The following is a 26,527-nucleotide window of genomic DNA, read 5'->3' as shown; positions in this document are numbered from 1 at the left end:
TAAAATGAATGTATGTTAATAAATGACCTTGAAGCTGAGTGATCTGCACTGTTGCCCTTCAGAGATGTAGAGAAGGATTGCTGGTGCTATAGCACCTGTTCACTTTTTCAGCTATTTTTTTCATAGTCTCGAAGATTCCTGGAGAGAGCGGGTATAGAGCCTGCCCGGTGATATCAAATTACTGAATATTATATAATGGGACTGCACACAAATAACACCCACAGATAAATTATTCAGATTAGTTTTTGCTGTCTCTAAAATGCTCTTTCAGTAAACTTATTAGTGATTGTTGAAGCGGAAACATATTCTGGATGTTTATTTCTTGGTTTTCTTTCCTATTCTCTTTTTTTAGTAGACTCTGCTCTCTTTTTATAAATATGTGAAAGCCAGAAGTTCTGACTTTTAACAATTTGCATTTGAATGGGCACCTTTATTTTGAGAACAGATGATTGTATACTTCAAATCTGTTTAAATTTAGTGTTAGTGAAGCCAGTAGCTTGTGAATGGTGGACTTTATGCATTATAGAATATAATGAGAAGTAAAACTTTAAAATATAAAACCATTTATCATTAAACTATTTTTCATAGTTCTTCTGCTAAAACTTGTTTCTAAATCTAATTGTATTCCAAGAGTGTTTTCATTTTACAAACGGACTCTTTCATCTTGTCATTTTAAAATGTTTTGTGCCACAGTTGTTTTCACAGAAAATGCTATCAAGAACAAGGAACTGTGTTCTCAAACTATGATCAAGGCTACTTATTACGGTTGATAAATGAGAATAGTTTATAAATTAACTAGGGCCAAGTAATGAGTACTCTGTGCCTCTTCTGATGAGGACAAGCCATGGAGCAAAAACTGCAGAGCCGGTTGAAAAGCTGTCCACATGAAGGACTGAGCACTGATTAATCGGTTGGACTAGGTAAGGTTGCCAGGCAGCTCTACAAATTCCATAACTGAAGACATGAGGATTAATCCTCGGTAAAAAGTTAGAGTCCTGAGACATCATAGAGCCAGTTTTGTTCTGCTACCGAAATTTGGTCAAGAATGTGGATAATGTGTGCAGTGGTACCTCCAAAGCTGCTCTTGGATACATTTGTATTTAGAGAAATTAAAGTCTTTTCCTCCAACTCATAGTTCATAGAAATATCACAATCCTGGGTGTGCACACTCCTCTGCAAGCAGCATACTACCTGCCTTATTTAGGTACCAGTCTGGGCTTTATTTTTGCAATATGGGGAAGAAAAATTCTTCTAATGCCTTGTTTCAGTTGTATTTTAAAAAAGGAGATAATTTGCTATCTCTGTCTTGCATGCAGACTGTGTTTTTAAAAAGTTTTAGGCAGTGTACCTGAAAACCATAGTAAGTGTCAATTACAGGGAAATGTAGAGAATTCTGAGATTTGAGCAAGGAAAGGAAGATCTTTTTGGATAACAAGTGAAAATACAGGGGGCAGTGATGTTAAGAGATAGTCAAAACGCAGTTGGAAATGGCATAAGCTGAACAGAACTGTCTTGCCTACCGATCCCAAATAATTGAGCAGAATGATGTTTAATGATGTGTCAGGATGTGAAACTGAGATTAGATTGCGTTCAGGGTTACAGAGCATCTTAAAATAAATGGAGATGCATGAAGGTCCACTGGGGTTGTCTTATGATGCTTCTTTACACATGTGGGATGTTCCACATTGAGCAAGAATCTATCAACAAACTGGTTTTCGTGTCTCTGCAGAGCTCTGGACCAGTATCAGCACATCAGTCAGCTCTGGCTGATGAGCCTGAGAAATTGAGAGCGTTTGGGCCGACACATGCACTAAGGGAGCAGGATGGTTTCTGATACCAGAGTGAGCTTGTTCTGTATGCTGTAGGCAATGCCTTTACTTGCAAATATTTTCCATCTCACTTACCTTTTTGTAAGCTCTTGAGTACATAGAAGCACCTCAAGAACAGATGAGCACTGCAAAGATACACCTGCAAGAATGGAGTTTAGAGAGATGAGAGAAGAGAGCAGTACATGAAGGGCTAGATGACCATTTCAGAATATCACCAAAATACCAGTCTGAGGTGAGACAATCAGATCATGAACACATTCAGAATAAACATGCATCTGTCCTACATTAATTCTTTTTAGCTCAAATAGGTACCTGTGCATGTGCTGTATAAAGAAAATACTGAAATGGGCTAAGGAAGAGATGCATTCAGCTAAAAAGCTCACAGCTTTTGTTGGGTTTGGACTGATGTCTGGTTTATTCCTCTGAGTAGCAATTAATATTGAACTAAATTGACTGCAAAATAAAAGGGTCAGACAGTACTTGAGAATGAATACAGCTCACCATGGTTAAAATTTATGTTTTATTCCAGAGGAAAACAAAACAAAACAAAACAAAAAACCCAACAAACTGACCAGTGACTATCTCTGTGGACACACTACATGTAGATTCTGCTAGAAATTAGGTTTTAGTTTTGTTTGGGATTTTGAAATACACTTGATGAATGGGGGCAAACTAAGATTCCGTGCAAATTCAGCAGAACTTTTAACACAGGTTTGTTTCAGGGTTTTTTTTTTAGGGTTACTTAGTTTTTCTTCCTTAATGTCATAATACGGAAAGAGATGAGGCCTGTGCTTGCCAAATAGGGACCCAGATCACCTTTTGTACAGATTCGGGATCTTGTGTTGACTTAATTGTGAAGGGATTAAGTTCGAGATGTCTAAGCAATTACAAATTCTTCATACATCGCAGTGAATTCTTGCAATGTAATTAATGCTTTACATGATGTATCATTTCTCCATGGTGATTGCAAGCTGAGAAGCTGCCACAGCTGGATCTGATGTTTTCAGTAGCCCGGTGCTGTTCCAACAGCTGTGAAATGGATGGAGCAAGAGTGAGACTCCTGATGACACTTACCAGTAACGGGTGTGCTGGTTTTGGCTGGGATAGAACCACAGAATGGTTTGGGTTGGTAGAGACCTTAAATCCTCCTGCCACCCCCTGCCCCGGGCAGGGCCCCCTTCCCCCAGCCCAGGGGGCTCCCAGCCCCGTCCAACCTGGCCTTGAACCCTTCCAGGGAGGGGGCAGCCACAGCTGCTCTGGGCACCCTGGGCCAGCGCCTCACACCCCCCCACAGGGAACACTTTCTGCCTTAGATCTCATCTAAACCTGCCCTCTGACAGTTTAAAACCATTAACCCTCGTCCCATCCCTAATATCCCTGACCCAGAGTCCCTCCCCCTCTCTCCTGCCCCCCCTTTAAGCCCTGGCAGGCCGCTCGAAGGTCCCCCCGGAGCCTTCTCTTCTCCAGGCTGAACCCCCCCAACTCTCTCAGCCCGGCCCCCCAGGGGTGCTGCTCCAGCCTCCCCAGCATCTCCGTGGCCTCCTCTGGCCCCGCTCGAGCAGCTCCGTGTCCTTCTGCTGTTGGGGGCCCCCGAGCTGCCCCCAGCACTGCAGGGGGGTCTCCCCAGAGCGGAGCAGAGGGGGAGAATCCCCTCCCTGGCCCTGCTGCCCCCCCTGCTCTGGCTGCAGCCCAGGGCACGGGTGGGTTCTGGGCTGCGAGCGCATGGTGCTGCCTCACGGGCAGTTTTCCCCCCCCCAGCCCCCCAGTCCCTCTCCTCGGGGCTGCTCTCCAGCCACCCCTCGCCCAGCCTGGGTTTGTGCTGGGGATTGCCCCGACCCACGGGCAGGACCTTGCCCTTGGCCTTGCTGAACTCCATGAGGTTTGCCCGGGCCCCCCTCTCCAGCCTGCCCAGGTCCCTCTGGATGCCACCCCTGCCCCCAGTGTGTCCCCCACCACACAGCTCCATGTTATCAGTGAATTTGCTGAGGGTGCATCGATCCCACTTTCTAGAACACTGACAAAGTTGTTAAACAGTGCCAGTCCCAACACCGACCCCTGAGGAACACCCCTTGTCACTGCTCTGCCCTTGGACATGGAGCCCTTGACCACAACTCTTGAGTGCAACCATCCAGCCAATTCCTTATCCCCCGAGTGGTCTCTCCATCAAATCCCTGTCTCTCCAATTTAGAGACAAGGATGTTGTGTTGTCCAGGTAGCTGACATCAGTTGCTCTTCCCTTATCCACCAGTGCTGTAACTCCATCATAGAAGACCACCAAATTTGGCAGAGATAATTTTCTTCATAGCAGCTAGTATGAGTCAAGATCTTTTCTGCTTCTCACCCCACCCCAGCCCACCAGCGAGCAGTCTGGAGGAACATAGGAAGCTGGGAGGGTACACACCCAGGACAGCTGACCCCAACTGACCAAAAAGATATTCTGTAGCGTATGCCATCATGCTCAGCATACCGAGCTGGGGAAGGAGGAGGAGGAAGGGGGCACGTTGGGAGGGATGGCGTTTCCCTGCCCAAGCCCCCGTCACGCGTGATGGAGCCCGGCTGTCCCGGGCATGGCTGAGCCCCTGCCTGCCCGTGGGAAGGGGGGAATGGATCCCTTGCTTTGCTTTGCTTGTGTGCGTGGCTTTGGCTTTACCTGTTAAACTCTCTTTATCTCAACCCAGGTGTTTGCTCACTTTTCCCCTTCTGATTCTCCCCTCCATCCCACTGGGTGGGGAGCGAGCGAGCGGCTGCCTGGGGCTGAGTTGCCGGCTGGGGTTAAACAGTCACACCAGGTTTTCCAGGGGCTGGGACATAATCCATTTTTATCCCCTGTGCTTTAAAAAAGAAAAAAAAAATATGAAAATAACTTTTAGCCATGTGTTTGAGCATCTGTTATTCTGATTTCAGATTTCAAGCCAGTATTGGCAGTAGCTGGAAATTTTTCCTTCTTATTTTATTTGAAATTACTTTGTGATGCCCACACAGTGATAAAAATATTCAGAATAGTCTATGGAAGCAGTAACACCAGGAATGAAATTCATCCTATAGCAATAAATTGTTCTTGGACTAGTGACTTTTGCAGGATATTCCATCTCCACAAGCTGCTTAACTGTCAAACTGTCTGGCTTTCCCTGGTGCTTAAGAAACTCCAGCTAGAGTAAGTTTCTTCTTTCTTTTGAAACTGGATCTGAGTGGTCCATTCAAGGTACGCACATCACGTGGCTAATGGAAATGTGTGGATGAGATGTTTTGGATCAGGGTACAGATATGCATGCAGTTTGCTCTATATTTTCTTCAGTGTGTCTTTCAGTGTTTTGATCTCCATGTAAAAGTTGTCTGGCATATAAAAAAGAAGAGAAGCAGTAAATAATCATATAACTGTTCCCCTTCATTTATTCATTATAAGCACTAGGCATTCACTTTTCTTTATCCATAAGTGAAGGCAGTATTACGGATTTGCAGCTTGAGACTGGATTATTCCATTAGTGTGGAGAGAGCTACTAGAATGGCAGTGAAGAATATTGATAAGGATCAGAGGGTTAGAAAAGGTATGTTTTTAGAGTGCTTGATGTATGAAACAATGACACAGTAGGTAGCAGCGGCAGTGGATAAAGTACCTGCACATCCCCTCTGTGCAGAAGTGAACTCTGCAAGGGCTTGAAATCATATGGTCTTTATCCACTCACACAACAGAACTCTGAATATCAGGTTCTTTGTCAGCAGGGCTTTTGCCTCAGTGTTTAGGAGAGCTAAATAGATTAGGTGAGAGTTGGCACAGGCATAATCTAAAAAAAAGGCAAAACTTGGAAGGGAGGAAGAAAAACAGTGTACAAGGATAAGGATGGGAAGGGAGTGAAAATGTTTTGCTAGTAAAGCAGAAAAGGAGAAAAGTCTCTAGAATAAACCAAGCTAATAACGCCAGTGGAGCAACTGTTATTCTGTCACAAGAAAGAAAGAAAGGAAGGCTCTATAGTAGTGTAGACAAAAATGTGATTTGCCTCTGCAAGTTCCAGCAGTATCTGTGGGAGGATTGATGTTTTCTAACTTTATGAGCTGCAGCAGGCATGTTAAATGCTGGTGACAGATCAGATTGGAATCGTGTGTATTAACGTATTTTGAGTGGTGAGAGAAAGACAGACTGTCCCAAAAATACAACTGAAAAAGTGTCAGTAAACAATTCAGTGCCATTTTTTGTTAAAGCATCATCTGTGAGGTTTGACAACAAATACTTTTAATTAAGAGAGTGACAGATGTGGGTGTCAATATCTCTTCTTTCTGATGCTTTTAATTTTAGGAAAAAAGAAAACTGTGCATAAGGTGATTTTGGGGTGGTTTTGTAAAGGAGGGAATCGTGTGATGAGCATGCATGGATTGATGGGGGTGTTAGCTCTCAGAGGGGGATTCTCAGGATGATGAAGAATCCGTTTTGAAGAGTTAACGTTGCTAGCAAGTGAGTTACTGAACCCGTGCCCACTCTGCAAGCATCCGCTCTGACTGGCACCAAGGGGCCAACATTGATCCATCATTCGAAGCTTTGCAGCAAAGCAATGAAAGCGACTGCACGGGCTGTGGTTCTGCCTCTCATCTTGTGAAAAGGTTATTGCTCTCTGATTTCCTTTTAGAGTCAAAGCGTTTCAGATTGAACACCAATTTCTCACAAAGACAGGAGCTGGAATTGTGCTGCACAGTCATTGGGCTTGGTGGGACACTAAGGCTACTGCTGGCTTAAACAAATAGGAATTACACAGGCAAATCGCTCCCTGTTTCCTTATTCCCTCTTCTCTGCCCCACAGTGAAAGTAATCGGGGAGAGCGTCCATGATCAGGTTTACTGTAATGACCTTGTCCTCTGGGGAAACTTGTGGCATCTTTGAATGTTAATCTAGTATCAATTTCTGATTCTAATTGATATGCTCTAGCTCTTGTTCATTAAATGACCACATGCAGGGTTCTCATATTTTTTGTGTTCCCCATAAAAACCTGTGCATTTCATTAGATCTCAGCATTAAAGTAAGTGTTTACTGGCAAAGCATTATTCTAACAGCATGTTGCAAGCATGCAGGAGGGTCCCAAGGTCACAGACTCCTTTCACAGGTTAATTAAGTCTGAAAGAAAGGTGTTCTGTTGTAATTAAATAGTAATGAATGAGAGGCCAGGAAACTTTGGAGTATAATTCAGTACCACGAGGCAAAGCCAAAATCATCTGCAAATTTATTATTTTATTTTCTACTCTATTATAAAATACCCTTGGGTGTCAGTGTAATTTTTATTCTCCAATTTGCCTATGACAGAAGGGGGATTAAGTGGTCAGTGCTGTCATGCATATATGTGATCGTAATACACCTCGGGAGTGGTTTCAGGAACGCTAATAGCATTGCTGACATGCTGAAGAGGGCGTTCATCAGGAGGGCGATGCCTTCCCCGTTCTGCAGGATCTCATTTTTAATCAGAGTGGAAAGTGCTTTCTCTGCCACATTCACACTGGAAAAGCCGTGACAAGTTTTGACTTCTTTCAGTAGCACCAGCAGAAACACAGTCATGTTCATGGCCCTGTTTAAGAGCTCATAAAAATTTCCCTTTTAGATCTTACGCTTCTGGGGTTTAATACTTCAGTATGTTCAAGTGTATTAGGCAGGATTGTGGCTCAGGGCCACAGACAAGTTGTCAATCCACATGTAGATTTTTCTTTAATTTTTTTCTGCAACCATCATTGTAAATCAGTTAATTCAGACATTCAGAGTGGTTTGCTCCACTCTGTTGTCTCTGAAAAGTGAATGATTTTAATCTCTGAACATATTATAGGAAACTAGAGGACAAAAGCATGGGTTACCAGTAGGTTTTAGTTTTAATTCCTTACTTCTGGGTTTTAAAAGTAATTTTAATTTTTTTTTTTGTTTCATCTGAAAACTGCATTTGTAAATGTTTCTCCCACCTTGTGAAAGAAAGGGATGGGAAAAACTGTTCGTACTTCCTTATTCTTGGGCTAGACGAAGCCTAGGCATGAATCTAAGAACCTGCATTTTGTAAAATTCTGTAAAAGCTGATCGCACATCAGCCCTTCCATGTACCAACATCAGCCAGGAGTACAACTGAACAGAAATTGCTCTTCAATTCCACAGCCTGGCCTCTGGGAAAGCTGTGTTGGCTCATTGATGCTGCAGCCTACCCTTCTCAGCTTTGGACGAGGCTGTGGTCCCGTAGCTCTGAGAGGGGAGCTGGTGCTCACCGCCTCCCTTGCTAGCACCAACCTGGAAAATTGGTGTTTTGGAAAATTAGGGAGCCGTGTTACTAAAAACACTGGTGATGGGATCCCCAAAAACTGCTGCTGCAGCGTGACTCACACCAGCCGTCGCTACCTAGGAAGAGCGTAGGTGTGCCGCACCTCCTAGAGCACATGGAGCTGATTTTGGAGGTGGGAATGGTCCAAAATCTTGGTGCCTTTTTATCAGCACGGAAGTACAAGTTCCTGTTTGTTACTAGGTGGCTGGCTGTAACTGGCTGGTGCAGGCTTGTTTTGCATTTGAACTTACCCAGGTATTTAACAGCCTAGGGTTTAGGTGATGGTTTTGATTACAGTGGTATAGAGTTCTCTGTTAATCTTCAGGAGGACTTAACATTTCTCTCTGAGGATGATTACAAAAGTAACTTCAGTGAGAGTTTTTATGTCATTCCAGTAAAATACGGGTCCTTTACCTCATTAACAGGCAGATGGGTCTATTCCTCCCAGCTTTACACATTTTTCAAAAACTTACCAACCTGTAAATTAATGACCTGCTGGTATTAAAATGGAGAAAATTATTTAGTAGTGAATTTTACACTGAAGGAACAGGCCATGCTGTCATCCAGAACCTCACTCTTCTATTATACAACATTGCTAATGACGTTTAGATTACATCACCCGTGGTGGTCTTCGGGCTACTCCTAGAGCATCTCAATACACACTAATTCAGAGTGTCTGATTCTCAACTTATCTGCGTCCAGTGTTTTCCGAAGCATTTCCAATGCTGCATCCACTTAGAGTTCTCCTCTCCCTTCTTGTAGTGTAAATGGCTGCAGGGATATCAGACCTTGGGATGTCTTCCCTGAGGAACATCTGCTATCACTATATGTAAAGGCAATAGCTTTTAATAAGAGCTTATCATTGCACTTGTATTATTTATAGGTAGATCTGTGTCCTTAAGATCTATTTCTGATTCTGCAAGAAAAGTTAATTTGTATGTTGACATGAAATAAAAGATTAAATCAAAATGGTAATGACCATAATAGAACTTAGTAGGATAGCAGTTAAGGGTTTTGTAAATATTTTTAAAATCATAATAAATTGTGAAGTTGATATGGGGGGTATTGTTAAAAACTTCTTATAATAAGCAAGGCACCAACAGCATCAGAGTTTATATTAAAAGGTGGTTTTCATCTACTCTACTTGATAGAAAATTACTTGACAGAGCCCATGATAGACACTCTTTGGACTATATGTTAGTTATCCGGAATGAAGGATTTTCTGTCTGAGTGTTTTTACTCACACAGGCAAAAAGAGTAAAAGGAGGAGGATTGGGGAGAGGGGAGATTGAGAACAGGGAACTCCGTAATATCGTGTGTACGTTTATAATATTTCTAATGCCACAGTCATGTGTGTAATTATTTCTGTGATTGCCATTTATGAATAAACACTGAATCTATACATTTACCTGCCTAGATTTGATATATTTCAGGTAGGTAATTATCTAAATGCTATCGTTTGTGCTCTAAATACTATACTGGAAAGTGACAGTAAACTAAACGCTGCAGATACAGACTGGAGGGCTGGCTCGGGTTCTCTTCAAACCTTTCCTTCACAATACAGTTTCCTTGCCTTTGATGAAACATTAATTACAACAGCCAGCTTAAGCCACAGACACTAGGAGTTTGGTAGATAGGTCCCAGCCACAGTCTGGGTATTGAAGACTTAATATCAGTAGTAGCACATACCTACTTCTTTACTGAAAACACACTATAGCACCCTGGTCTGATTAATGGACTGGGGGGGGGTGGACACACACACACTGTGTTGGGTTTGTGTGGCAAGGTGTCGGTAGCGGGGAGGCTCCGGGGGTGGCTCCTGTGAGAAGCTGCTGGAAGCTTCCCCCGTGTTGACAGACCCGCTGCCAGCCGGCCCCAAGACAGACCCGCCGCGGGCCAAGGCCGAGCCCCTCGGAGATGGCGGGAGCACCTCTGGGGGAGCAGAGTTAAGCAAGGGAAGGAATCACTGCAGGACAGCGACTGCAGCGGCAGAGAGGAGCGAGCGTACGGGAGAGCAGCAGCTCTGCAGCCAGCCGGGTCAGCGAGGAGGGAGGGCAGGAGGTGCTGCAGGCGCCGGAGCAGAGGTTCCCCTGCAGCCCCCGGGGGAGCCCACGGCGAGGCAGGCTGTGCCCCGCACCCAGGGAGGGCCCTGGGGGAGCAGATGCCCACCTGCAGCCCGGGGAGGACCCCACGCCGGAGCAGGGGCACGTGCCCAAAGGAGGCCGGGACCCTGTGGAGAGAGGAGCCCAGGCTGGAGCAGGTTTGGTGGCAGGAGCTGTGAGCGCGGGGGGGACCCACGCTGGGGCAGTCTGTGCCTGAAGGTTGCACCCCGGGGGAGGGACCCACGCTGGGGAGGTTCCTGGAGAGCTGCAGCCCGTGGGAAGGACTCACGTGGGAGAAGTTCGTGAAGGACTGTCTCCCGTGGGAGGGACCCCACGCTGGAGCAGGGGCAGGGTGTGAGGAGTCCTTCCCGGAGGAGGAAGGAGCAGCAGAGGCAGCGGGTGACGGACTGACCGCAACCCCCAGCCCCTGCGCCACTGGCGGGGAAGGTGGAGAGAAATCGGAAGCCAAGTTGAGCCCAGGAATAAGAGAGGGGTGGGGGGGAGGTTTTTAAGATTTGGCTTTATTTCTCATTCCCCTACTCTGATTTGATTGGTAATGAACTAAATTAATTTCCCCCAATTGAGTCTATTTTGCGCATGAAGGTAATTACTGAGTGATCTCTCTCTGTCCTTCTCTTGACTCATACGCCTTTTGTTGTATTTTCTCTCCCCCGTGCAGCTGAGGAGGGGAGTGACAGAGCAGCTTTGGGGGGCACCTGGTGTCCAGCCAGGGCCAACCCACCGCACGCACACACTTGTTTCTTGAACACAATGGAGTCTGTTATATCTGAAGCTGGTATTGTCCAGGAAACAAGCACAGCAACCACTGCCATTGTAACTGCTCTACTACCAGTCTCTGAGCTATTTTAAAGCTAGCTCAGATTTATATACGCTTCAGTTGACCAAGTTCTCAGTGTAGCCTTGGAGACCCTTCACAGTGCCCTTTTGATTTCTCTTGGTCATCCTTGCACTTTCTTGTGGGGTTTTTTTGGTGTTTTGTTTTTTTTTTTTTTTTTGTAGCAAAGATTATTTGGAAAATTGCTCAGTTTCAAATGTGGTAAAATGTAAGAAATTAATTTTACATCCTCTTCTCATCTGCAAAGTCTGAAACATGTACTTATAAATTTGCTTCTGGGCACCAGTCTGTGTTGAACTCCTTGTGGGTTGCGGCTCGCCCGCCGCGTCGCCTGGTTTCAGGCGGAGCTGACGCCGAGCTCCCTGCGAGGAGAGCTGCGGGTTACGTGTGCTGAGCGAGGCCGTGCGTGCGCGGGTTTGAAGGGTTGGGACCTAGTGACAGTTTTGGGACGTGGGTGCAGATTCCTGGTGCTTGTTAGGGATTTCTGTAGTTAAGACTTCGCAGTGGCAGATGTCTTCTAACGTGATCTGCAGGAAGCGTTGTTTGCAGACCTTGACATCTTGCAGAAATTCGCTGCCTTGATGCATTTGCTGCTAGTTCTTTCTCCATAGTTAGGACTGCTAGAGCTGTATCAGAGTTAAAACCCACGGCAGCCTCCCGTGATTGTTATGATAGCTGTTGTATGTTGTGCTTAGGATCAGTATTTCTTTGGTAAAATTAGTTTAATTCGCTGCAGGTGAAATATTGTTAGTCAAATGAGTACAGTGTGGCCTAGGTAGCCACTACACAGGTATGAGATAACATCTGAGAAGAGACGGCCTGCTTCCTCGTTTTAATACTTAACAGCTGTAGGCTAAATTATGAAATATTTAGTATAAACTAGATCCTCAGCTTCTGTAAGTTACCTCGGCTTGATTAGCTGCTGGTGAGTTACTCCAGTGTTAGACGGTAGCTGAAGATGGGAGAAGACTTTACCTTCTCAGTGTCTGTGACAACTGGTGCTTTCGGGGGGCGAAGGGAGCTCTGCGAGACAAGGAGGACTTTGGGATTTGGCATGATACTTTGGCCAGTGCAAAATCCAGTTTTTTTCCTCCTAAGGAACATTTCGCACCCTTACACTGGATACCATGGCTGTGTAGCTGCTCTCTCCCCTTAGAAGGGCCGTGCAGGAGCTTCCCTGTGGTGGTGGTGGCTAACTTCTAAAAAGCCCTTTCTTCAGGGGGCACTGGAAGCAGCGCTGGCTGCCAGGAGGAGGAATCTGACTGCAGCAAAGCTAAAGGAAGATGTTAACAGCAAAATGATCACGTTTCCTTACGCTTGGGAAAGGCAGTCTGTGGGAAAGCAGACAGCCCATATGGTGGCCAGGGTGGCACTGCCACAGGTTTCCTTACATTATCAGGTTTCATTACATGTAGGTTTCTTCACTAGTGAACAGTAGAAAGAAACAAAAATTTAGGTCCAGCGGGTCATTGCCAACAGACCCCCATTTGCATCTATGAAGGTGCGGAGCATAGGTATGAACCTACCTGTTTCTTTTAGCAGTTTAAACATCACGGAAGAAAACAGCGAGAGATGGCTGATTTTTCATTAGAGCAACACATATTGTCAGTCCTTCAGTCATTTTCCCTTAACAAACATAGAACAAATAAAACCATCATAGGAAAACTATTTCAAGTAAGTGCATCAGGTTGTAATCAGAAGGCAGATTTATTTATACAGGAGAGTTGCAGTTTTATTTTGTTTCTTAATTTTATCCATATGCCAGCTAATTATAAAAGAGGTTTTTATTCTTTAATCAGAGCTTTATTAAAGGCATTTTAATTGCAGCTATGCTCACAAAAGTGATTGTTTGAAATAATTCTCATCTTACTTGAGCAACAGAGAACAGCTTGCATGTATTCATAACTGTAAACCTGCTGACTTTGCTAATTAAAATATCCATACTTATACTTTGAGTCTGTAGAGGTGGTCACTGAGGAGTCTCTGCCAGCTGCAGGAGCCTTCCCCAGCTGTGATGCTCTAGCCCACTGAAGACAGCACTATATCAAACACTTTTCCACCAGTTCCTTCAGAGTTCTTGAGGCCTGCCTTTCACCTTTGCAATTAGTACTAACCTTCAAAGAATTTCTGTGAAGCTTTGCAATATGTTGTTGTCTAAATCACAAGTGCCAGAAAATGATATAGGGTCATATATTGCACAGCTAAACTGTGTAGAAATGGGAAAATATTCCCTTAAATTAATCTGATGAAAATGAGGATGCTTTTTGGTAAAGGTCACTCAGCATCAAATAGAGCCCAACTCCCATTTTGTATGCGCATTTATCTTCTGCTATCTCTCTAATTAATGCTTTTGTGCTGTGCTGGGCAAGAGGTGCAGATACGCTAATGCTCTGGTAGAATATCCTGGTTCTTTGTCAGCTCTGGAGAAGCTGCAGCAGAAGTCAGCAGCAAAAGATTTAGTAAAACATTGGCCTCCCAGCGACTTACCAAATTTCAGCCGCACAGAGACAGCAGACTTCAAACAGCTGTCTACCATTATGTGTTTTGTCTCCATTCCTTGCCATGTGGGCTCACATTCCCTAAAAAGATTGTGATAAGTTTTGTTCCTCTTCATAGCCCAAGTGTTTTCAGAATCCTCTGTGCATTGTTTCTCTGCAAAATGTTATGTACCTTATCAGTGTAAGAGCTCTCATCCTGAAGAATTTTATTAATATATTTAAGGTACTCAAATGCATCTTCACTGAAAAAAAAAAAAAAAAAAGAAAAAAGAAAGTTTAAGAAAGTTTGCTCAGTGGCTGCTCTACAGGCAATTGGAGCCCAGGACAGAAGACATTTTCATTAACTATACAGGAGTCAACTTTGCCTTTCAGTAGTTGCGTTGTTATGAGATGATTTGGTGGTTTCCTCCTTAAGACTTCATGTCTTCTGAGTAGGTGTCTTTTAATAAATTTTTGTGTGGCAATTCACCTTGTATGGCTGGTCTTCCTCCTTGTGGATGAGTGTCAAGATGTCTCCTTTCTGGACACGAAGCAGAAAATTAATCTATAAAATGATACATATGTGGAACCCAGAAAACAAAATGCAAGCCCAAGCAGGAGAAGCATAATTAAGACTTTCGAAAACCTGCAGATTTCTCCTTGCATGCTTGGAACAGGTTGCTCAGTAGGAGGATAAAAATCTCTTGTCGTTGCACTCGTGAGTCATTGTGTAGAAACGGCTCTGAAGGATTTCTACTGCAAGGTTCTTACTGCAGTTTCAAGCCCTGAAGAAGCAAAAGGCTTCTTCAAACAAGTTCTTTTGCGTAGGTCTTCTGCCCTGTTTTAGGAAGTAGGTAAACAGATGCTCAGCTGAGGGCAGGTACTTAAAGTACTCAGACAAGAGTAAGTAAATTGTGGAAGGAATGAAATCCCAGTGAACATCTTTTACTTGTAACTGCTTACTGTTTGATTGTGCTTGACTTTTAAGTGTTCTTATGGGTATGAAAGTTCACAGAAAAGGCACGTAGAGTTAAAATACTAGTCATCAGAGCTGACTTTTAAAATTGTATAATCAGTCTTCAAGCCACACTCTAAGGGTGTCAGTAACTATCTAATTATGAGGAAAAAATATACTATGTGTGTTTCTAGCTCTTATGGGAAAGAAGAGAAATCGTTTACCTTGTCTTGGAAAAGTTTATTCTCACCTTGCAGCAGCAAAATCCAACTCTGGTGGCACTCCATGAAGAAGCCCTGAGCCTGCTCTGGTTTCCAGTGCTGCCTTTCTGAGACTAATATCTAAATCTCAGTTAGTGGCTGCTTTGATCTAAGTTTACTAGGTTTTAAATCCCACCCCTTTGATTCCTCACATGCCATCTAATAATGAACAGTTTACCTTCTCTAATGTAATGGCTGATTTTCCTCAATTTTTAGGGCAAATTCTGCCATCTGTTGCTTTGACATGAAAAGAGGGAAAAAAAGTTTGGGGTGTCTTGTCAGCCTCTATCTTCTCAGTCAGTCGGATACCCTCCTCACCTGTTGGAGGGAGCCCTGGTTATGTTGCTCATCCTTTCTCCCCTTTCCTCTGGCCTTGTGTTGTAGAAGACTAGACTCTGGCACTTCTGGATGAGTAATTACGCTTCCCCAGCTTTAAAAATCATGTACTCATGAGTGACTCATGCTGAGGCACTAGTGCTTATTCTGCCACTGCATTAATATACTGCCCTGAGCAAGGATGAAAACTCACAGCTTGACCCCTTTTTTTTTTAATCCCTTTGCCAAGGGTTCAACAGCAAGACATGGTGCTTGAGCCTGTGAGATGCTGAGTTTCTCCTCAGAGGTGCTGAATAGTTTCAGCGTTAACTGAAACTGTGATGGTGACAACAGTGCATTTACGTATCCTTTATTTTAAGCAATGCAGCAGTCTGTAAGTAATAAAAAAGAAGCCATGGGTACTTAGCAGCAGCCTCTGTGAGTTGTTTGTCCTGTGAACATTGGGTTTTTCCCGAACTTGTACTTACCTGAACACAGGAGGATGTTCAGCACGTGCAAAACAAGTGAGCAATTCTTACGTCTCGGAGCATCGCTTTATTTTGTACTGTATTGATTGTAACTGGAGAACAGTTTCAAATATTGACAATTAAAAAGACAAATCCAACAGTTGTAGCTATCATTAACACTTTTCTTTGTCACTGAGGGATCAGGTTTTGAGGCAGGGCGCTAGCTGCTTCATTTTCGTTAATGATAATGGGAGTGAGTTGGCTGTCCCCTGCAGAAGATTTCCCCTGATGTGTGCTTTGCGTAGCAGTTTGAGCTGAGAGTAATATGGTCTCCAATTTATTTCAGATATTTTTTTATTATTTGCAAGGTGACACTGCATACCAGGCAAGCATAAATGAATGCATTATTGCCCTCATATCTTCACACACTTTTATCTTTTTCTTTAAATCATAGCATTTGCAAATAAAATAATAGTTTTATGCTCTTTAACACTAAGCTCTTTAAAAAGTAAGGAGAAAAGAGGCTGTTCTCCAAGGTTGCCAAATAGTACCAAGTACTTTTAACCACAAAGCTGTGTGACTGTAGTCTACAGATTTGGTAACAGTCTGTGCAAAGAATTCTGGCAGGGTCACACAAATCTGCTATCTGTGTATGGTCTGGTGTATGCATACACTTACTTTCTTTGTTAAATTGGGATCTGCGGTACTGTTGTTGGTGTCCTGTCCGTCCATCCCCCCCTTCTGTTTAATCTTATCTGGGTTTATTGTAATGTACAAAATGTTAATTGGGAATTATGTTCTATGTAAGCAATACCATAATGAACATGAGGGTTTATTCAGGTCTGTGGAGAAGTCATGGGAAATCAGGTTTCTTTGTTGTTTCTTTCTGAATTCATACAGCACAACATTGTTGTCAGTGCCACCCTGATACAAATACTATATAGTGATAAGAGAGGCTTTGTAGTTTGAAATAACAGTGATGTGAACGATGGAGTCAGAAAAAGTAAGCTAGCTGACTTCAAGAGAGTCTTGATTGGCAAGTAGAGGGTGGAGGAGGTAAGGCCTGTGCTTTAGCTGTTTTCTAAAGGCCTACTGGTAATAATAAATTATGGCATCTTTAGTGTGATCTGTTCAAGATGAACCAAAACAAAATGTTTTTTTATGGTCAGTTTGAAATTCATTAATTGTATTGATATCTAGTGTTTGGCTTTTCAGCTTCAGGTGTGACTCTTACTTGCGGTAACCTTGCAGGTAATACCAGGAAGGTATTTATAGTTTGAATAAACATTCTCTTTGAATGTATCTTTCAATCTGGCATTTCTCCTTTCCCCAGGAACTCATCTCTCTACAGCTAGATGGGGCCTCTAAGTACGCTGCTTTGAGGCAAGATATAAAGGGCATGTACTTGTGCTGTACCTGTCTCTGGGAGGTAGAAAGGCACTTGAATCTTCACAGCCATTAACAGTATACTTCTGACAGATTTAAACAGACTTAACACCTTTCTGGTGAGAACAGCCCTCACTCCCCTTTCTAGTCAGGACAAGGACAGGAGGGCAAGCTGAAAGTGCTTCTTGACATTTAGCAAATGTAGATTTGGGGGCACTGATTCTTGTTTGTTGGGGGGTTTTTTGTTAACCTTTGATTTTAACTTTTATCCTGAAATAATGCTAGAGAGCTTTATCTTCTGTATTCCCAACTACTAGATGCTAATGAAAGTCAAAGCTGACTTTAGTGACTTTGCTTCATGTTAAGTCTGAAGCATTTTATCTTCACTGTATTTTTTTTCTACTGGAAAGTAGCTTGTGTGTGTCTGTTAGTCCGGGGTAAAAGGCACCAGTTCTGAAATTTATTTTTAGTAGTGAAAAGAAAGCATAGGGAACCCACTCTGTGCCCTTGAATGATACAGCTGGGACACGTACGGCTTGTCTGCGTGGGATTGTTTTCTGTGCTGTAACTGAAGGAAGCAAAAGGTACTGCAGATACTGCCTTTAAATGTTCATGCCTCTGATGTTAACATTTGTTTAAAAAAGGTTAATTGCAGGCAATTATGTGCTAAAAGAGCTACATCACAAGAAAAGTCAATAGTACTAGGAAACTGTAACTTTGAATTAATGATAGAACTGAACAGTTATGCCAGAGCAATTTATTTAAGGAGGCAGCACAGTTTTTTTATTATAAACTCCTAAAGTGCGATGTGTTTGGTTTGGTTTTTTCTTTTGCATAACTATAAAAAGGCATACCATTCCACACTGGATTCTTACAGTGAGTGAATAAAGAACCAAGTATTCTGATGTTTTAAATTTAACAGGCTGTTTATTAATGTTGAATATTGAAAAATAAAACTGCTTCTTGAATTAAGCTGTGTCCATTAGATGGGTTTCTTGAAGGCAAAAGTCACAGTTGTGCTTACTTGGCATGAGAACCCAGAGTGTAAATAGCTTCTATTTATTTTGTAGTCTGTGTCTATGGTAAGAGTCAATTACTGGTTTATGGTACTAGTGACTAAAATTTCATTGGTGTATCTTGAAACTATGGCAAACTTGCTGGAATCTCTTTTGTTTTCCCTGCTCTCTAGTCCAGCATCCTGGGAGTTCATAAAACTGTCCAGTCAACATTCAGCCTTTATCCAATTTGGGTAAATCCCCTAGCTGGGATCCATCTCAAAATTTCCGAGAAATGGTGCTGTTTTTTTCTTGGTAAGCTAGCTAAACCTTTAAAGGTTTCATATTGAAACTCTGTTTTTTTTTAAAAAAAACTTAGACAGCTTATGTTCCGTGCACTACTATGGAAGTGCCTTCAGGTCCTTATCTGAAAGCAATCCTGTCCCTCCTGACTCATTTTAGATGGATGCCGTATTGCTCTAAAATGCCCTGATGAGAAAAAAGAAACAAAACAACAACAAAAAGCAACAACCTAGAGCCAAACAGAAAAAAACCTTCAGCCTTCCCCCCCCCACCCCCACCCCCCCCCGCCCCAAAGCAAAGAGAATGAGAAGAGAAAGAAAAACTCTGGCTGGCCCAAAGACTCGGGGGATTTTTTGTTGCTCAGTGCCTGGTGTTATGTTGCTTGACAGCTCTAGAAAATGCTTGGTAGACTAGGCCAATCTCCCATAGATTTTATACTTTTGGTCCCATTAGGATTATGGAGTTGGCTCACTCCTGATAAATGCCAGTGTAAAGCAGCAGAGAATAAAGCCAGCTGAGCTGGTCATGACCTTATATGTGATTATAATTATAAGTGATAATAATAGCTAATGAGACTGGTAAAACATAGTTCTGAAATGCAATAGACTGCATCATCTGGACTATTTAGAAATAAAAATTTTTAATTGCACTTTGAAAAAGAATTAAAGATATCTTTTGCCGTCATAGGCAAAAAGATAACCTCCTTCACTGAAGGATCTGTGCATTGTATGTCACTGAAATGTATGTCTTCTTCAATACAATTATGCTACAAAATAAGAATTATTCATGAATTTGAGGTGAGAGGGTAGAAAAGCATGGGTTAGACTAATGTAAGACATATTTTGATCCATACTTTAAATAAGGGCAGGTGTTTTATATTTTATGGAGGGCCTTTTCTTGTTAGTTTTTCTGACATAATTTCTTCCACTCACACAGCATTAGGCTTGATATGTGATTCTTCAGAGCCTGCTCTGCTGGACTAGTCTGTACTCTAGACTAAATATAAAACTATTCCAAAGCAAACAATTGAAAACCAATTACTACAAAATATTCTTAAGTTACTTTAGCATGAGGTGTTTTTCCATATAGATCTCTCTCAACTCTTTTCCCTTTCCCTATACCGGCTAGTGCTAGTCTTCTCTGAGGTTAGGCAGTGGAGGACAACTTTTCACACAATGACACTTCTTCACTTGTGTTAATTGGTGAAGAGCTTTGACTTAGTTCTGCTCACCTGGATCAGGCAGTTTGTTCCACAGAGCTCAAAAGGACCAAGTCAAATGCAGCTTTTGCCTCTTGGCTGAACATTGCCTGGCTTTTGTTGGTTTGCATAGTCAGTGAGCTACAAAGAGCAGCCGTCTTCTGAAGATAAAGCTGAAACGTTTTGTGATGTTTGTAATGCAGGCAGTGCAAGTTGAGATTTACGCGTGATGGATGTTTTTTAAATTGATCAGGAGTGACTTTCTGAATTTCCCATGTTTCTGAAAGGGAAGGAGAAGAGAAGAAGAAAGAATTATTCTCTTCATGTTCATTAATGTGAAGCTTAGACTTTTTGAAATTTTGAAGTTCTCAGCCACAATTCCCTATTCTCTGTTAGTCACTTCTGGCACTGTAGTAGCTACAGATGAACTATTTAGAGAGGATGTCTTGAAAATGGATGTAGTGCTTCCTGGCAGAGGAGAGGGGTTCAGGCAGTGTAGTCAGGAGCCCTGGCAGAGAACGTGGGAGGTGCAACCGAGGTTCTTGTTGCTTTTGCTTATAAAAATTCAGACAGAACTTCAGCTAGCTTTTGTTATGGAAATGGTTCTAGTTTGGATGAGAGCAAAAGCTGTGCAGGAGCATTTGATTCTGAGAAGATACTTTTTTGGCTAATTCTGCTCCCAGTTCTGCCTCTTGAAGCACTCAGGAGAAATGGTTGATTATTTAAAAGCACTGCAGTCTGTAGTTACTGTAGATAAAACAAAAATGTCAAAGACACTTTTGGATTTATGTCCTGAATTTCAGTAAGATAAACAACCTTAAGACATCAGTTTTTTCATCAGCGTGGTTGTGTGTGTCATACCAAGTTCATTTTCCCTGACAACTGGCTGTTGTTCTTCCTTCCCAGCCTGCTGGGACACCTCCAGGTCTTGCACCGGGGCCACCACTGTAATGCCTAGAGCGCGGATACTTTTAATGGCTTTGTTTCAGTCATGAAGAAATGAAAGAAAAATAACAAACTGAATGAGAATACCTGTAGTTTTTTAGGTTTGTTGTATTCAGTAAATATTTCATTGGGAAACTTGTGGAAAGGTAAAAAGGCAACAATTTGAAATTTAAATTTTGAAAACGTGGTGGTTTTTGTATGTTGAAAAGGTCAGTCTCCCAGTGAAGGAGCAAATCTAATTTTCTGTTTAGATTTTGCTAGTTGTGAACTGTACTGACTTGGGCATATGAAACAGAGTGAAACATTTGCATTTCTTCTAGTTGGTTTGTGTGTCCTCAATAAAACCCGATGCAGAAGGAACTTCCCTTCCCCCTGCCACAAGTGTGGGAGCATCACTTTTGTAGAGATTATTTTTAGAACGTATCCTTTTATAACAGCTTTAGTAATAGCAGAGAGCAATGAATTTGAAATGCCATAGTTGCACGTGAACTAGCTCACAACAACTGTACTTACCGGTTTCTGCTGAAGCAGCTTTCAGGTTTCAAAGAAAATGGTGGCCAGTGACCATGCATCTCTTTTTGAAATTTTTGAACGGTGCCAGAACATGGGATTTTTTAAGTTTTACTGATGTGGGGAGTTTGTAGACGCTGCAGCGTTCTTCATGTGGAAGAAAATCATGATTCTAAAATCATGTGGAAGAAAAATATGTCCCCATATGTTTTGCCCAATTCCTCATAACTCAGCTTGAGCTGTAAACTTATTTGCTGATGAACTCTCATACCCCCCGTAAAGTATAGTAAACCTGGAGAAGAGAATCTGTGTATTTAATTCGTTAGAAAACACTGTAATCACAGCTTTAATTTCAAAACTCGGTTCAGCCTTATCTTTTGAAACAGTAGTAACACTTTCACCTGTCTTAGCTGCTGCTTAAAACTCCAGGAATTATGCAAGATGGAAAGATTTCTGTGTTGTGTTGTTTGTTGGTTTTGGGGTTTTTTTTTTGTTTTTTTTTTTTTTAATTCAAAAAATATTCTTAAACTGTTCTTTCTGTAGCACAGTTGACGTTTCATTATCAGTTTGATAAGAATTTGTACAGTAAACATTTTGAAGCATTCTGCAACTAAAAAATTACAAGAAGCAAGTTGAGATAAATATCACAGCATTATTTCTATGTGCTTTGCGGCAATATTACTGTACAAATGTTGGCTAGAATTTGAAATCAAGTTCATGCACATTTTGTACATCCAAGATATGACTTAAAAATCACTGAGCATTTGGCTTCCATGTTTTGAGGTTGTATTTTTGATAATCAAGGAGAAGAGCAGAAACCAGACGACATCAGTAACAACCAAAATACAAATCTCTGGAATATTTATGGCATACCAGCTGTCCAAGAAGCATCAGCATCATCATCTTCTGACAAATTATATCCTCTGAGGCTTGATGTACAGCACTCAGATATGCTTCTTCAAATACTTTGCTGACTGAATGATACATTTGAAATAAATTTGAGAGTTGTCTTTCTGGAACCATGCAGATACAAGTCTTCCCTTAGGAAGGTGTATAAGCATCTCAGTGATGTGTAGCTCCCTCAGCAAAGAAGGGACACTAGATTTACCAGTTTTACAGTTCTTCTGTTATCTTGTTTTCTACCACCTCACATCAACCCTTGTTTTAACATGCTTTTAACTAACTCCTATTCCCTTGAGAGATTAATGCTTCTACCCCTTAGTGCTCTTGAGAAAATAAATATTAAATCTAGTAAGATGGATTAATTTTTCATTTCACTGCTCGTTGCTTTCCTTTCAGCTACTTGCCTGATTACATCAGTGGTGATTTTGATTCCATTCAGCCTGAAGTCAAGGAGTACTACAAGGTCAAGGTAAATTAAATCTCTTTGATGAGTTTGTGTGTGTGTTAGAGCATTGTGGGATCCAACCCATTAGTGCCCCCGTTGGTCATTAAGTGAGCCTGGCTCCACTGGTTTTGTTGAGGCTTCAGTTGTGAAGCTCCTCTCGCTCGGGTGTTGGACTCTGCCTGGCACTGTGCTAACGCTTAACAGAAACAGGAGGTGCGGTACTGCCCGACGCTGTTGTAGGGTGCAGCATCCCAGCACCAGCTCAACGAATAGATCACACTTTGCTGGAGATCATACCAGCCAGAAACTAGGATAAAACTTCCTGAAAAACCTGTGACTTCTTTTGCTCAGTGAGATACAGAGCAATAAAGATTAATCTCCCGTGATTCCCACATGGCTGGCACCCACAGACTTTCTGGAGAGAGTTTCTCCAGGTGATTTTTGTATGATATGACTTTATATTTTTAGCTGTAAGCTGCCAATAGAGACATCTGTCTCTCCCATCACCCACTGAAGCGTTGAATTATGCCCCAACTACTTCTGCTTTACTACTGGAGCGCCCTCCTTAATGGGTTTTGGGACAAATTTCTGCATACATTAATTTATTCCCTGTGTAGCCACCGAGTTTCCAGTGAGCAACATAAATACAGACGTGCGTTTCTTAGGTCTTAGGGCTCACAGTTCTGCCTTTGGCTGACTATTTGGTATTTAACGCTTCACCTGCCTGGCTGTACAGGCTTTTGTGCTAAGTGCAGTGCTTTACCCTCACATTTTGGACAGCAGGTTTCTGCAAATTCAGAGGTTGCCTCAGTGTGCCAGCTTGCCTTTTCAGCAGGCTGTGCTTGCAAGAGAAGTAGGTGTTTGATCCTTGTGAGCTAGTGGACTTAGAGGTCTGTGATATGTCTTCTGCTAATTCAACATGTGAGGCTGAAATTTGCCTAAAATCTTCCCTGCTAGACTCAGGATCAAATGATTAGAACAAAATGTTTCAAACTGTGAGAGGAGGGCTGGAGGAGTGTGTAGGACTGGGTTTTAGTCCCTCTCTGAGTACTGTGAGGTTTTTTTCCCCGTGTTCTACCTCACTGGTTAGCAGGGAGAAGTATGTGATGGCTGCCCATCTTGTGAGAACAGATCAAGAAAAATTTTGGGGAATTATTAGGCCACACCTTAGGAAATAAAAATAAAATAAAAAGCTTTGGATTAATGCTGTTCGTTACAGACTGGAAATTCATGACCTGTGAGTAAATGGGGAAGTCTCAAAACATACTGCTCTGTTTGGCATGGACACTGGAATATAAATGTTTATATGTGCTTATATAAACTGCATGTTGGTAAGTGGGTAAATCCTGCCAAAGAATGTGGATTAAGGATTGTTCAATGGAGAGAGGGGTAGATGGAAGAGGTAGGAGGGGGAAGGCTACAGTAGGATATGGAAAGGAATAAGCTAAGTGAAACTGGTATTACACTTTTTCATGGGGATTACTTACCTGCCCATAGCATCCCTTTTGTCAGCTCCATGGTAGATGACTGCTGACGTGCAGTTTACATCTTCTCTGTAAATGCGTAGTGAACCATTCTGCTTCATACAGAGTTGATACACCCATGCGAGTGCTGGGCTGATGGGCTGTAAAGGAAGCATTATCGCATCAGGATTGTAAAGGTGTAATGGTGAGCATATCCTAGCCTACAGAATCCTTACCTAGGGTCCTCATACGTGACTGAGGACAATGTAGTTTGACTTTAGAATTTTCAGTTTGGGTGTACATGGTAGGAAAAATAATTTTTTGCATTTTTAAATTAAACTTCTGCAGACAGAAAATTAGAGTGGTGAATATGAGTGGGTGTCTAAGGAGGTCTTGAACAAAAAATATAATAAAACACAGAATTTAGAGAGAGGTGTATTCTTCTTTTCCTGTAAAGTATCTTGCCCAGTAAAGCACTCTCTGCAGTCCAAGAAATTTCCAAAGTCACTGTCATTTGGAAATATTGTATATTTTGATGGCCCACAACAGGTTAGGGATGCTTAAACCAGGCTATGAGAGGACTTTGGGTGAGTAGATCGGTGTAGGGCCGTTGCCTTCAGGGAGGTACAGGGTCACATTGTGAGTTAGGGTTGCTTCCTCCCTCACTGAAGCACTCCCTCGCCCACATGCAGATTACACACAGAGGTGGGTAAGCCATTATCATGAGATAATATTACTGTATTGTTTCAAGCATTTTCTTTTATCAATTGTTGATGATTATGAATGGGAAAATGGAAGAATTGTTGTAGCAAAGCGTAGACTGATGTGATGTTGCCATTTTCATTGAGCAAGTGGATGAGAATCCAGAGGAAACCCACCTGCTAACTAGCTGATCAGTATTTCCCTGTACAAAATAAAGTTAGCTTTTGATCTTTGTCATAAATTGCTTTGATGTTGGCATGGTCCTATAGCCTTTCCCTTCCCCATCTCTCTTCCAAATAGTCACCCTTGCATGAATAGAAAGCCTGAACCATCCTTATCACACAGAATTACATGAAAACACATACATTCATCATGTGAGATTGCTCCAGTTTAATTTTCCCAGGTTAGTGCCAAGAATTCCATTAATTATCAAGGCTTCTCTGAAGTAGGGCATGTTACCTTCAGACAACAAAATACTTATTTTTCCTTTGAAATGTGCGTCTAGGTAAGCATTGGGTCTTCAGCACCAAATAACAAGAATGTTCTATCACCATTCCTCAGATTTCTGCTCCCGTTTACTGCCAAGCCACCTTTCCTGTTCCACTGGGCAGCAGACTGCCCTAACTGAATTTTCCCCATCACGTACCCCTGTTTTGAGCTGCTGCCGCACCAGGGTTAGTCGTGACTTAGGCTGTAGCTTTAGCTTCTTCCAAGTTCAGACTTTTTATGTAGAGTATTTTATACTGTAGTGTAGATTTTCATCTCTTGGTGCCCCTTGCCTTTTCTCCTATATACCTTATGTAACTTATGTTGCACAAAGGAAAGGCGACACTTTCTGAAGGCAGTTAATTGGGGTGGGTCAAGAGCTCTGCTGGCTGTCTGTAACGCTACTGTGACCTGCAAGGAAAGGGGTGGGGTGGGGGGGTGGACTGCCCTGTACATGTACAACTGAGTGATTCCTTATGGCCAGCAGAAAGGAGAAGCTATCACACGTGTGGAGTGAATATGAAGGAAAGGGAAGCAAGCAGCAAGTGCTGAGAGATATTCATCCTCCACGCTCCCGTCTGCCTTTACATGTGATGCACAGGGGAAAGCCATGCCGGCTTTTCTCTTGCTTACATTTGACTCGATCGCTGTAGATACAGCTGCCAAGTGAAGGGCAAGTGATGCTGAAGGAGCTGGAGGGTCCTTTGGAATTTCAACCTGCAATGATTTAATTTATACCAGTGTTTGTTTGGTTTTTTATTTGTGTTTGTGAAGCTGAAGTTTCTCTGTGTTTTTTATAAACATGCTTTATAGTTCTGTTAAGTATTACATTTACAGTGGACTGCCAGTGACCGCTTTTTTAAAAAAAAAAAAAAAAAAAAAAGTTACCCATATTGACAGAAATTAATACATCATGACTTCTTTTATCTATCAGAAGATAGAGTGCCACTGGTTAAGGAGCGTTACTTTTTCATAGTAAAGCTAATGACATTAATTATTGGGATATATACCAGTAATTTACAAGTGTTTGTATCAACGACAGCCTAGTATATCGCTGAGTAAGAAGGGACAGTATTAAACTCAGTGTGTGAAACTAATTATGGTTCTGTAGAGCTTTGTCTATAAGCAGTTACATCACCATCACGAAACAATGAGAGGCCTGGCTCCTCCGTCACACCACGCTCATGCCAGGATGTTGCTGCCAGACTCAGAAGGTTTTCTGCCCCCTTGAAGTGATGGAAGCAAGAGCAGATATATGCTGCTGCAGGAAGCATGACATACAGATTCCCGGAGCCAAAGGGTTTTACTGGAAGGGATATCTTTAAGCCAATTCCTCTGGTGTTTTTAGCTGAGCAAGGATTACATGACAAGTGCTTCCATTTTCCTTTAAGCAGGATTATTGCCGTTGCATTGGGAATCCTATTTAAATATATATATATTTAAATATAAATAAATATGAAGTGAATTAATTTTATGTCTGTTAGGTGTGGCATGCCATAGTTAGTGACGAGATCTAAAGGCAAAAGTGCTGTTATTTCAGTTGTGTTGGAAAGTAGTCGTGTAATAAACTTATGAGTGGGATGTGTAAGTGGTGGGTTAGCCGTGTTATGCTTTTGGGAGAGAATAAGGAAGCATGCATTCAGGTTATTCAGTTT

At 42.3% G+C, this 26,527-nt stretch overlaps 1 protein-coding gene across 4 annotated transcripts in view; it reads left to right on the top strand.

The window, feature by feature from the left end:
- The window catches only part of TPK1 (thiamin pyrophosphokinase 1), a 327,111-nt gene that overhangs the window by 137,192 nt on the left and 163,392 nt on the right, over window positions 1-26,527 (top strand). For 3 of the 4 annotated variants that reach the window (XM_042806372.1, XM_042806374.1, XM_042806373.1), the window contains one exon: window positions 22,173-22,245. The exons of the other annotated variant lie outside the window; for it this stretch is intronic. In XM_042806372.1, coding sequence (XP_042662306.1) covers window positions 22,173-22,245 — 73 coding nt within the window. The remainder of the gene's footprint in view (window positions 1-22,172; window positions 22,246-26,527) is intronic. 4 annotated transcript variants of the gene reach the window in all.

Source organism: Tyto alba, unplaced genomic scaffold, assembly GCF_018691265.1.
Source record: "Tyto alba isolate M040663 unplaced genomic scaffold, T.alba_DEE_v4.0 Super-Scaffold_46, whole genome shotgun sequence".
Taxonomy (NCBI): Eukaryota; Metazoa; Chordata; class Aves; order Strigiformes; family Tytonidae; genus Tyto; species Tyto alba.
This window is presented reverse-complemented; position numbering and strand designations above follow the sequence as displayed.